Genomic DNA, 13,871 nt, shown 5'->3' on the forward strand with positions numbered 1-13,871 from the left:
ACACCTGGATTCTGATCCCTTTTCTGCTCTTGACTAGCTGTCCTTACGTACCTTGGAGCAAGTTACTTACCCTTTGTGAACGTGAGTTTTCTTAGCTGTGAAATGGGAATAATGCTGCCTAGGTTGGCTGTGGGAATTAACTAAGATAAGATTCGTAAAGGGCCTGGCAGAGCCCCTGAGATAATGACGTTAGCTCCTGAGTTCCTGGGGGAGGTGGCGAGGCTCTGCCAGGAGCTGGAGGAGGCTTCCTTCAGGTGGGAGAGGATCGTGGTTATAGGAATGGCTTCCTCCAGGGACTGAGTTCTGCGTTGAAAGCAAAACAGCATAAAGAATGGCTTCTTTCTCTAGTCCCTGCTCTTTTGAGGTCTAGGAATAGGTGTGGTGCCACCTTTCAGGTTTCAGTTGAGTGGTCCCGGCATACAGATCAGCCAATCAGTTAGTCAGCAAGAACTCACTAGTAACTCAGATGTTGGGGAACACAGATGTAGTATAGAACGTACTCCCGCAGTTTAACATGAGTTGGTGACAGTGGTTGGTCATAACATGTCCATATGCAACAACAAGAGAACATTACAGGGGAGGCTTCCCTGGTGGCGCAGTGGTTAAGAATCCGCCTGCCAATGCAGGGGACACGGGTTCGAGCCCTGGTCTTGGAAGATCCCACATGCTGTGGAGCAACAAAGCCCGTGCGCCGCAACTACTGAGCCTGTGCTCTAGAGCCCGAGAGCCACAACTACTGAGCCCGCACGCCACAACTACTGAAGCCCACACGCCTAGAGCCCGTGCTCCACAACAAGAGAAGCCACCGCAATGAGAAGACCGCACACCACAACAAAGAGTAGCCTCCGCGCGCTGCAACTAGAGAAAGCCAGCGCGCAGCAACGAAGACTCAACGCAGCCAAAAATAAATAAATTAAATAAATAAATTTAAAAAAAGAAAGAGAACATTACAGGATAAGCTGATTTCCTAGGTAAGTGCTAATACTGTGGGCAGAGCCTTTAAAGGAGAGATCATCGGAGGCCTGGAGCAGCTGGGAAATTTCCCACGGCTGAGGAGTCAGCATGCAAAATCATAGCAATGCTGGTAAAGCGATGGGCTACATGTCAAAAGAGGAGTGAAAGCGGTTCCCTCCCTAAGCCCTTGCATCAAAACATGCAAGCAAAATGGACAACCTTTCAACCTCCATGTTTGGTTTTTTTCTGAATACTTTAGGGTTTCTTCGTGCTCTGGAAATATGGTTGAGGAAGAGAAAAGAGAGGCCAGAAGAGGCTGGGCACTGGTAGAGGGTACCCAGGGGACAGAGGCCACAGAGTGATGGGCAATGGGTAGCAGGAATTGGAGAGCTGGCTCCTGGCCTCAAATGGGGTGACTTGGGGAAAAGGTGATGCTGATTATCCCTCTACTGAAGGAAGATTCTAGAGAAGGATACCAAGAGGGAGCATGGTACAGTGGTAGATGAAGGTTGAGCCCTGGGCACTGATCTGCTGTGTGACCTTGGCCAAGTTACTTTACCTCTTTGAACCTCAGTTGCCTAATCTCTCAATGAGAAGAACAGCATCTGTTCTGTGGAGCTTTTGTGAGGACTGTAAATTATAGAACACAAAGCCTGCCAGAATGTAGTTGATCAAGTTCCCTTCCCCCTTCTCAAGCTTCTAGGAATGCCCCAGAAATACAAAACTGACTATATTTAGTGTCTGGCTCCCTCCCCCGCCCACCCATAGTTAAGTTAGAATTAAGCTACTTATGCTAAAGCCCCTTCCAGTTCTCAAATTCTCTGGTAGCACGTGTGGACTGGGTGGGAGAGGACAGTCATCAATTCACCTCCTGGTCACGTGTTGGCCACTGCTGCCACAAAGCTGGGCTCTGAGCAGCCTACACAGTGTCCTTGGGTGCAAGAGCCTGTTAGATGGGGCCCTGCAGGGGTGGGAAGGGAGGGTGCCCAGAAGCCTGACAACTCCTTCTTTCCTATCCAACGTTTCCATATTTCCTTCATTCCCCTATGCCAAAATTTGCCTTGGGTGATGGTGGGTGTGGCGTGCAACAATGGGGGTGAAGGTGGGGGTTGGGTAGAAGAAAGAGAGTTGCTGACTGGCCCCCCAAGAGTGGGTGTACAGGGAAGCTACCCAGGGGCTGATTTTTAGCCCGCTCTGAAAAAGAACATCGTAGTAATGGGACGTCCAACACTGGAAAGGTGTCTCAGGGAGCAGAGAGAGCTTGGGCCCTGGAGAGTTCACCCAGCCACAATGATTCTGAACTCTGAATATATCCTGGGGAGTTTTGTTAAAAAAAGAAAAAAAAATCCCATTAACCTGACCCCATCTTTGAGATTCTGATTCTCTTGGCCTGTAGTGGTGGCTGTGGATCCTTGAAGTTTTGTTAGTAATGCCCCCAGCTGATTGTGCAGGTGGGGATGAGGACCTGTGTTCCCCAGGCTGGTGACCCCCCTAGGCATTCCTGCATATGCATCTCTGGGCCAGAGCTCCTCTGCCCTCCTTTCTAACTCTGGGAGTCCACGTGTCTGGGGTGATGTGTTGTAGTCACGTGGACTTGCTTCCATCCTGGCCTCTTGTAATCCACTGAGACACAGCAGCCAGAGTGATACTTTTTAAACATAAAATCGGATCCTATTCCTTTCCCACTTCAACATCTCTGCCCTCTGCCTGGGGTGCTCTTACCTGGTCTGGTTCCAGGTTGACTCCTCCTTGTCCTCTGGATCTCACAGGCCCCCTCTTCAGAGAAGTCTTCCCTCACCTGCCCAGTCCACGTGGCACTCCTCCGCCACACCTATGCCTCCCTGTCACATCACTCCCCTACTAGAAAGTAGGACCCATGAGAAAAGTGAACTTGTCTAACTGGTTTAATCACAGTGCATGGCGCAAATGGATTCTCAATAACTATTTGTTGAACAAATGAATGAATATGTAGATAGAATATGTTTATATATTAAAATCACTTGGTTTTATGTACATGTACCAGTATATAATGTGATTAGAGGTCTGGAGTGGAAATTAACAGATGTTACTAGGGAAGAGGACATTGGAGGAGAAGGGAAAGGAACATTTATGGAGCACAGACTCAGAACAAGGCACTGGGCTTGGCTTTTCATACATTTGATCCTCATAGCAAAATTCCAATGATCCACAGCCACCACGGACCAACAGAATCAGAATCTTGGAGATGGGGGACAGTGTTATTGTCCCCATTCCACAGATAAAGAAACTGAGACTAAGGGAGGGAAAATAACTTGCTTGAAGTTAAACTACTAACAAGTGCCAGAGTAGGACATAAACCCCAGTTTATTGGACTCCAAGGTTGTCTTGTTCATTGCATCATTCTTGAAGGAGCAATTACCTTAATCATTACCTCTCTCCACTATCAGGGAATATAAAATCTCTGGTGAATGTGGCCCCAGATAGCAATGGCTAGTTGGTGACTGGAGCTAATAATGTTAGCAGAGGGAGCAGGACAGATAAGGAGGGGAAAGAGAATTTACTGATAGTCTTGCCACCAGTTAAGTTATTTTTTGTTAAGATCAGTTAAGAATTTTTTGTTTAAAAAAAAATTATAGACTTCTTGATTTAAGTTCCCAGAACTGAGCACTTATGAGTAAGGTTTCGTGGGTCATCAGGATGTCTTGATGGTACAAATAACCTTTCTGAACACCCAAAGGCATAACTCAGAGGATTATAATATATAAATCCAGGAGCATTTGGCCTCATTGAGCATCAGTTGGGCCCTCTATCTTAAACTTCCAAAGCTAATTTCTAGCCAAAGGAATAGGATATGTCCTTTAGTATATACTTTTACAAATATCCCCAGAACTTGGTTGATACCCAGATTCTCTGTAATCTTAGTCTCTGGGAAGTATTTCTGCTCTGAGCCACAGGATGCCTTTTCTTACTTTTAAATGTCAGAGCTAGTTCTCAATTAAATCTGATCGAAATACATCAAGCCATCTGGCATAGGACACAAATGAGTTAGACCTCGTTCTTGCCCATAAAATGCCAACAGTCACATAGCTAGCTCCCAGGGGGTTGTTACACAGGGGCTTAAGCTTAGTTAGGGAAGGGCCATTAAGTGAGATATAAACACAATGTGGAGAATCTGTAACACAGGATGAGAAGTTAACCTGCTTCATTCTGTAGATGATGGGGAGCTGTATCATTTAGGGCTCTTTAGTTTCAGAAGACTCTAGGTTAGCTGAAATGAAAAAGAGGACAATCTATTGGAAGGACATTGGAAAGTTTACAGAATTGAAGGAAGAGCTGACCAAGCGAGAGGGGATCTCCAGAGGATGAATCTATGACTCAACTTCAAACCTCTCATCCCTGAATCCCCACTCAAAGTTTAAATTCCCAGGACAGAGTCTGATTGGCTTAGCTTGGGTCATGTGCTCACCACAGAGGCTTTGGGACTGACTGTGCTACAGAATCCTGCAGAACAGGGAAAGGGAGAGATGGAAGAGATGCCAAAGGAAGAGATGCCAGCCTGACAGACCAGACAAGACATGTAGGCTCCAGTAGCCATTGAGTGCTTCTGAGCACAGAAATAATGTGATTAACTTAGATTGCATGTCACTAGGTGTTTGAATCAATAGTTTTGTTTGATCCTCATAACAACCCAGTAATGTGGGCACATTTATTAACCCCTATTTTTAAAGATGAGGAAAAGTGCAGTTTTGAGAGGTTACATGATGACTTTTCCCAAGAAGGAAAGCTCTTTTTGGACACTAAATCCTATTTCTCTTTACTGTATGATTTTCCTGTCCTTTGGAGTCATTGGTTTGGCTCTAAAGTGTTTTAAGATAAGAGAGAGGCACGAAATGTGTTAGCGAGCTTTCAGTGTCAACCAACATGGAAGAAGTGAACCAGGCTGGGCCCATGGGTAATGAAAGGAAGCAACGAGACACGAGTCACAAGGTCTCAAAAAGTAGTTTGAAAAGTTGACTGAACATTGGAATTGTCAAGGCAGCTTGTTAAAAACACCAATCCTGAGAGTCCAACTCTGACCTGAACCAGAATGCTCTCTGGGTGGTGACTGGGAATCTACAATCTTAAAGCACCCACCTATCCTATGGTGGTTATCATTTTGCCATATGTAAGTATATAAATGAACATGTTGCACACCTTCAACGTACACAATGTTATATGTCAATTATATCTCAATAAAGCTGGAAAAAAATTTGAAACACGCATCCATCCCCCATTTAGGTGATCATTCTGTAGCCAGCTGGACACTGGTCTATAGACCAGCATTTAGAAATCACTGACCTATTAGACCCTGTTTTCTAAATGTCCTGTAATCCAGTTTCTTGTCTTATCTCTCTGCTGCTGCAGTTAAGCTTTATCAAGGTATAGCTTTTGAGTAGTTGCAATTTGTACTCATTACATTTAGCGTCATACATATCTGCAGTATCTGAGGTCTGAGGGATGAAAACAAGGACAGAGAAGTAGGGTGGCTCCTGGCTGTCCCCTTATTTTGTTAGTGTGTCTGGGGTTTGTGGCTTTTGACAGGGACCCTTGGGAGATTACTTTGCCAGCTTTCCCTTTGAGAATAATCCTGGGTTCTTACCCTCCCTCTCACTGTAGTAAGTCTCCATAACAAACACACCCAAGTCTGGTATGTCTGAACTTATGGTTCTGTGCTGAATACATGCTGTTCCTGGAGCCAGGCTCATTCTGCAATCTCTCCTCCCCACCCCACCCTTTGGTTCCACTGATGGGCTGATCCAGCCTTGACGTGTGATAACCTGAAGGTTCTGGGTGTTCTCTCTGTGACGTTCCAGAGGAATATAGACTTTCCAGCATATCTGGAGTGAAAAAGAATGGTGATCTTTGGGATGGGGCCTGGTACAGGTTGGAGCACAGGATTTATGGTCTCAAGTTGCTTCCCCTCATTCATACAGTGAGGGGACTCAAGAAAGAGCTACTAGGAAAGGGTTTTCCAAACCTCAGTCGCTTGAATACCATCTCCGTGGTTTTTGCCAAATCTGTGTGCCATCTATCTATTATTTCCTTCCTATTTTTCATTAAATTAAGTAACATATTTTGCTGGAGTGCTCACAATCCACTCTAGCCTTCCCATAAGCAATATATTCATGAAGTCACTGATTCATGAAATCAGGTTTGATATGCTACCTGTCCATTTTCTTCTAGAACATTTTAAAATAAATATGCATCCATTAAAACTGTGTAAATGTTCACTCATGTACTATCTAAAATCCTCCCATAGAGGGAGGTATACGTATCATTAGAGGTATATGCATCACACCTTGGGAACATTATCCTAGAAAAGCCCATGTGCTAAGAGGCATGTAGTTCCAGACCCCTCAATTCAACACAGTTTGGACGTCAACCCTAAGAATGTTTTTTGAGAGTCTATCTAGTGAAAAACTATGCTTTTATATCCTCTTGCTGCAGAAGTTAAGGTTCAGAGCAAGAAACAGAAGCCACTCAAGGTATTTTAAACCAGAAGAAAATTAATAATTTTATAATTTTCTGAAGGGTTAGAGGACTGAGCTCCCTCTTGGAATGAAAACCAGAGCACTGCAGAACTGACCTGCCAGGGGAACCATGACTCCTCCATAACCAGAAGGCTACTAATGAGACTGCTCGATTTAAGAATTCACCACCATGGCTGTAATCCAGGGATCAGGTACCATCTCTGCCACCTCTGCCCAAGTTCCACTGACACTCATGGATCTGGAAATTGAACACTGGAACTGCTGCTGCTGTAGATGTCCACAATGGCTTTGACATTGCTCTTGCAGCAGACGATAACCAAAGCAATCAGAAAGGTGCCCCTGACTCTCTTCTGCCATTTAAATCTCTCACGAGTGCACTTAATGGATGAGCCTAAGTGCATCAATCCAGAACCCTAGCCATGAGGGATTTGGAGAAAACAAAGTTTATAGCTCTCCTCTTCTCGCTTTAAGAAGACCCAGTAAAAAGTGGAACTGGATGCTGAAAGCCAATTAATCTCACCTAATACATTACCTTCAGTGGCAGCTCTGCTGCTGATTCCCAGTGAACCAAGGAATCACTGAGCCAAAGGAAAAAAAAAAACCAAGATCAATGTAGGTTGTTAACCAACAGTTGCTCTTTTGTGAATTGGAGGTGTCTCTGGGTGTGTGTGTGTGTGTAAAGGGCGGGTTTTGTGTAATCTGAAAGTATAACATTTGCAAAACGTACTGGCTAAGTCAATAAAAGTGACCTTGGTAGCACAAATTGACATGCCATGCCGAAACCTCAGTGGCTACTCACCGCCTGTGGAAGGGAAGTCCGGTAATTGCCTCCTGTTCTATGCCTTTTATCAGTTGGCCTTGACACCCAGCATGTTCTGAGACAGGACTCGACTCTAGTCGAAAAGGTCTGGTAATTGACAACAAGCCCCAAATCCGTCCTTCTCCCTGCCTTCCTGTCAACAGGGCTCTGCTTGGAAAGCAGTTTCTTTCTTCTCTACTTACCTGAATCTTAATCTTCCTTCAAGGTCCAGTTCTGGTGCTTCTTCGTTTTCTAAAACAGGCTTTGCTCTCTCACTCTCTGCTCCCTCTTTAGTAAAAACTATTCCCCTCAGTTGGGACCTGATTTCCACCCTCCTAGGCTCCCTTTCTGGTCTTCCCCTCCCTGTAACCCACTAGGGGAAGTGCTGCAACCCTGTGCTCTCCCTATGCTTGGCAAATTCACCCACAGCATGTGAAACCACCCTCGCATTTCACTGCCCTGGAAAGAAAAAGGACTTGGGAGGAGGGTGTCTTGAGTTAAGGACTGAATCTGGTAGATCCTTACAAGTGGTGACACCAAAGCTTTAGCCAAATCATCAGCTGTGCAAAAGAAAACCTGGAGCTGTTGAAAATGGAATTGCTCTGCATATGATAAAGGGAGACATGGGGTTGGCTTCTGAGAGGGCAGGAAGAGGTAAGTAGTGCAGGATGGGAAGCTGGAGAGAGGAGAGAGAGCCAATCATCATGAAGGACCTCTAAGGAAAGAAATGCTTAGTGCTCTTGGGGGATGATAGGGGTGCATGTATCAAACCCTTGGTAAGGTCTCCTGCTCCCACCAAGGCCACAGTGAGTGGCTTTTTGGGCCAAGACTGAAATGGGACTGAGCTCCAGATCTGGGCTGTCATGGAACAGAACAGAGACCCTTCACAGGGATGGCAAGAAGATTCACAGACTGACTTAGTTCAGGGAAGGAGGAGCTTGGCCCCAGAAGTAACCATGACCACCAGAATCCTTCAAGAGATCAGATAAAACCATAGGGTTTTATGTGTGTGCAAGTCACTGACTGTGTGCAATCAGAATGGTGCAAGGGCACACCTCCCGGGAGCTCATCAGAAGGCAGACTCCACTTCCACACTCACCATAAGCCTCATGTGGAACCAATACCTGCCAGTTAGGATTCCAAAACTCCATCTGATTCCTAGCTCCTGTAGTAGACAGAATTTCCAAAATGGTCCCTGACCCCACCTCCACCCCCCACAGAGAGCCTAATCTCTGCCTATGATGAGACATGACTCCTGTGATTATGGCATGTTATATGGCACAGTTGACCTTAAGACAGGGAGATTATCCAGGTGGGCCTGATCTAATCACATGGTCCCTTAGGAGCAGAGAGTTTTCTCGGCTGGCAGCAGAAGAGGATGTTGGAAATTCAGGGCATGAGGGAGATTTGATACACTGTTGATGGCGCTGAAGATATAAGGGGCCACTTGAGAAAGAATGTGGGTGGTGTCTAGGAGCAGAGAGTGGTCGACCCTGGCTGGCAGCCAGGAAGGAAACTGGGACCTCAGTTCTACAGCCACAAGGAACTGGATTTCGCCAATACCTGGATGAATTTGGAAGTGGGTTCCTCCCCAGGGCCTCCAGATAAGAGCCCAGCTTGGTTGATACCTTAACCTCAGCCTTGCGAGAACCTAAGCAGAGAGCCCAACCAAGCCTGCTGGGCTTCTGACCTACAGAACTGTCAGCTAATACATGGGTTTCATTTTGAGCCAGTAAGTTTGTGGTGATTTGTTACGCAGCAGTAAAAAATGAATACACCCCCTGTCCCCTGCCTAGTGTTGACCTCGGCATCACCTTCTGGCCCTATGGGCCTCATGCATCCTTTTATTATAGGATGATTTAGTTGGGACCCCTTTTCTTACCCACTCAATATTTGTCACACTCTACTGACCCTATGTGAACGCAGGTCTAGCCTCCCTTGGACTGTTCCATCTGGGGGATCCTTGAGCTGTACCTGCAAGGCCTCTGGTGTACTGTGCACCTTTTTCCCTCCAGTTGTTTAGGTAATTGCAACATTTAACTGACCTGGACTAGAGTCCCATATCTAATGGGACCATGATATTTATTACCTATATGCCCAACACCTAGCACAGTGCCTAGCACATAGTTGGTGCTCAATAATATTGTTGATGATGCTGGTGAATACAGAGAGAAGGAAATCTCTGGATCATCCCCATCATACATTCCCAGAGTTGGCATTTGGTGCTCCAGCCATGTTGCACTATGTGCAGTTCCCAGGAGACACCATGGTCTCCCTTGCCTCTGAGTTCCTCCACCCCTAACCTGATTTTCCTCTGCCCTCACCCCCTGTACCTTCCTCCCTCTTTCAACTGGCTAACTCTTCTTATTTTTCAGCTCTCAGCTTAAATATGACATTGTAATTGTCATTTGGCTTGTCTTAAATCCCTACTAGGTGGTCGTATGTTCTATGATGGTGAGATATGCTTCCCTTTTTCTTTTGTGACTCCAGCACGTTTATAGTGTAGGTTCTCAGTAAACATTTGTGGAATGGCCATGCCTCTTCATCACCTGGGAATCCTGTTACAGTGCAGATTCTGATTCTTATATCTGGGTGGGGCCTGAGATTCTGTATTTCTAACAAACTCCAGGTGATATTGATGCTGCTGGTCCATGGGCCACACTTTGAGTAGCAAGGTAATAAATAGGGTAGAGACTCCCACCATTACCCCATTGCGGCAAAAAGTGTGCATTTGAGAGAATCTGAACAAGGTTTAGGGTGCAAATAATGGCCAGGGGACAAAACTTCCCCTGTCATTGCTAAGCCGGCTGACTCATTGACAGAGATGGAGCCAATAACCTTGGTCTTATTAACAACTGAGCTAACTGCCACAGACCGATAAATAACAACATTTGGCTGATTTGCATTTCAAAATTGTTTCCTTCCCTTGTTCACACTCTACAGCAGGTGCTAATGAACCATGAAATGTCTGAAGCATTGGCAGCAAGGAAGAAAAGAGGCAGAGTTGACCCATGCCTAACAAATAATGATCCTTAAAAAACAAGAGCTACAAAATTCACTGTGGTATTCTGGATTGGATCCTGGAACAGAAAAAAGATATTAGCAGAAAAACTGGTGAAATCAGAATAAAGTAGGGAGTTTAGTTAATAGTAATGTACCAGTGTTAGTTTCTTAGTTCTGACAAATGTACTGTTAGGAGAAACTGGGCAAGGGATATATAGAAACTCTCTGTATTATCTATGCAACTTTTCTGTAAATCAAAAATTAGTCAAAAATAGCGTCTCACGCGGGGCAGGAGTTGACAGACGGTCTCTGGCTGGATTTCGGCGGCCCGGGACCGCGGAAGAGGCTCCCGAGGGCGGCCGCGATGCCGAGCCCGCAGAGGATGCCTTTGGTGCTTCATGAAGAATATTTCTAGATATATCACAGACGTTAAGCCTTTGCCACCCAACATAAAAGATAGACTGTTCAAAATAATGAGCGTGCAGGGGCAGATAACAAATTCAAATATCAGTGAGATTTTACATCCTGAGTCCAAACTCTAGATCTACGAAGCTGTGATATTTCAGATACTGCTCTCCTGCACATATGTAACTGCAGAAAACTGAAGAAGTTAAATTTAAATTCCTCAAAAGAAAACAGAATTTCCATAACTTCAAAAGGAATAAAAGCTGTGGCTTCACCTTGTTCTTACCTGCACGAAGCTTCTTTGAAAAGATGCTTCAATCTCACTGATGAAGGAGTCCTTGCTCTTGCGCTCAATTGCCGGCTGCTAAAGTTAGGGACTTCCCTCGTGGCGCAGCGGTTAAGAATCTGCCTGCCAGTGCAGGGGACGCGGGTTCGAGCCCAGGTCCGGGGGAGATCCCACATGCCGCGGAGCGACTAAGCCCGTGCGCAGCAACTACTGAGCCTGCGTGCTGCAACTACTGAAGCCTGCACCGCCTGAGCCCATGCTCCGCAGCAAGAAAAGCCACTGCAATGAGAAGCCCGCGCACCGCAATGAAGAGCAGCCCCCACTCTCAGCAACTAGAGAAAGCCTGCACAGAGCAACGAAGACCCAACGCAGCCAAAAATAAACGAAATTAAAAAAAAAAAAAGATCATTGATTTAGGTGGCTGCTTAGATATTACTGATGTGTCCTTGCAGACATTAGGAGAAAGCTGCCCATTTTTGCAGAGTGTTGATTTTTCAGCTACTCAGGTATCTCACAGTGGTGTGGTTGTGCTTGTTAGTGGACCTTGTGCCAAGAAATTAGAGGAAACTCATATGGGGTATTGTGTGAATGTGACTGATGAGGCTGTAGAAGCTGTCCTTACTTGCTGTCCTCAGATATGTATATTACTCTTCCACGGATGCCCCCTGATAACAGACCATTCACAAGAAGTCTTGGAGCAATTAGTAGGTCCAAACAAACTAAAGCAAGTGATGTGGACTGTATATTGATGCTTATTGAAGCTTATCAAAGCTATGATCTTCATACTACTTTCCCAGGAAACAATGATGTAGAGATTGGCTTTCCAATAATATGATTTATGCTTTGAAGTTAACCAGACTCTTAAACATTTTAATAGTGCTATTATTTCTAAGTTTGTTTGGGGAGTGATAGTTCTTGAAATGGCAATCCTAGCATGCCCTCTGATGTATTTGGGGAGGGTAATGTGTTTGTTTCTTAAATAACAAAGTTTTAAATTACCTGTTTTCCCTGGAAATTTCCTTCTCCTACCTAGATATTTGAACTACTATAAGAGAAATTTACCAATATGGATAAACATTAGGAGAATTCTAAGTAAAGGTATTTTTAAAAGCAAAAAAAAAAAAAAAGTCAAAATAAAAAGTTTATTAAAAGAATCAAGAGCTAGACTGTATTGGTTTTCTTTACTTTGCATAATGGTATTATAAGTTTCTGAAAATGTAAAACAATTGCCATTGACTTAATAAAAAATTGGAAATGTGTGTTCATGGGAAAAAATCTCCAACTAAAACTCAGTAGCAATCAAGGAAAGAGTTAGAGGATGGCTGGTCCCAACGGCACACCTGCAAGATAGCATACCAGTGATACCTACACTCCAAGTTGCTTTGCCATACATCATGACTCCAAGATATTCTGACTGCTGTTTTCTCCTGATTCCCACCTTCATTTATTCAGCATATCAGGAGTTTCTTCCATTCTTGAGAATCTCTTGATTCTACACTCTGGATTCAGGGTATCTTTGTTTGTTTGTGTAACAATATTATCTTAAAGACTTGGTCATGGTGTCACATTTTACCTCAACTGTGTTTGCTTATATACCAGAGATTCTAAGCCTGGTGAGGCCATGGACTTGAACTGATCCATCATTGCATGTCCAGCACCTGACTCTTAACTGGGCAAATAATTATTTGTTGGATGGATGAATAAAGGAGATGCTTCAGCATTTGAAGTGAATTTTTGCCTGAAAAACACAAACTTTCCAATGATATTTCATTATGTAAATATATCCCTTTGATGGAACTTGATGAAACTTGCAAGTCCTTCAGGTCTTGTAAAGAAACATCATCAGGCCTTTTTCCAACTCTGGTGAATTCATGGAAAGTCATGAAGATCCTATTAACTCTTATGGAAACTATGGCTTTAACTAAAACAGTGTAGAATGAGTGTGCTCTGGTCTCAAGGGGCTGCTCCCTGGGATCTGCACTGAGGCCCAGGGTCTGAGCTGGCCACAGAGGTATGGTCAGTTGCTGTGCTGTCTAAGGTTTATGTATGCATTGCTTTGTCTGTCCTGCAGTACCTGCTTCCCTAAGTAAGCTGCTCTGCTCCCACTCCAATGTGCTAGGAAAGGAACTCACAGTTCATCTGTCTCCCTGGTAGGCCTGTGGCCCCTGCCAGGCCAATCAGAGACTTCTCTGTGGTTTTTAAAGCTTGAAGCTGGAGGAGAATTGACCTTTGCCTTTTAGAGCATGGAATTGGGAGGAGGTGATGCAAGGGCAGGTGTCAGCCTCCTTCCCTGTCACATGGAGAAAATCTACAGAAGGATAGAGGGGCCTCAGTCAAGATACAGAAATGCAAAGAGAAAAAGAAACCTAATATCCACGGTTAAGGGTCTGAGTCCAATTGCACTTTAGGCCACCTCATTCCCTGAACTTCCCGGTTATGAGAGCCAACAAATGCCCTTTTTCCTTAGGCAGATTTGGGTTTTTGTCAGTTGCCATGGAGAGTTCTGCCATGGAGAGTTCTATAATCCTGGAGAAACATGTGCAATTTCCTTCCCACACTTAATGGGGACTAGTACCAGCTCAGCCAGGGAAACAGCTCTGTGGGCCTCTGCTTGGACAGAGTGCTGTGGCAGAGAAGGCCAGTTGCCCTCCCCAAACTCAGGCTCTCCCTTCCCTTGCAGACACTGTCACTGGGGGATTGGCACCTCACACCCAGACTCTACTTCCCATCTCCTCCTACGTTTAGGTGGGAACGCATGGTAAGCTCTCACCAAGGGAATGTGAGGGGAAGTGACATGTGTCAATTCCAGGCTGGAAGGCAGTGAAGAAGGAGGGATTCCTCACCATTCTCTCCTTTTTGCTGCCCATTAGCTGGATAAAGAGGGTTCTGAGACCTTCAAGGATAGCAGAGCCAC

The 13,871-nt window shown here is 45.0% G+C and overlaps 1 protein-coding gene across 1 annotated transcript; it reads left to right on the forward strand.

Moving 5' to 3' along the window:
• The first annotated feature begins 10,655 nt into the window (after window positions 1-10,655).
• LOC118891178 (protein AMN1 homolog) lies at window positions 10,656-11,706 on the forward strand. Its single transcript, XM_036844847.1, is given in 3 exon segments — window positions 10,656-10,794; window positions 10,797-11,056; window positions 11,362-11,706. Coding segments are annotated over 3 exon segments (735 nt in total). The 5' UTR covers window positions 10,656-10,664.
• The last annotated feature ends 2,165 nt before the right edge of the window (window positions 11,707-13,871 follow it).

This window comes from Balaenoptera musculus, chromosome 2 (genome assembly GCF_009873245.2).
Source record: "Balaenoptera musculus isolate JJ_BM4_2016_0621 chromosome 2, mBalMus1.pri.v3, whole genome shotgun sequence".
Taxonomy (NCBI): domain Eukaryota; kingdom Metazoa; phylum Chordata; class Mammalia; order Artiodactyla; family Balaenopteridae; genus Balaenoptera; species Balaenoptera musculus.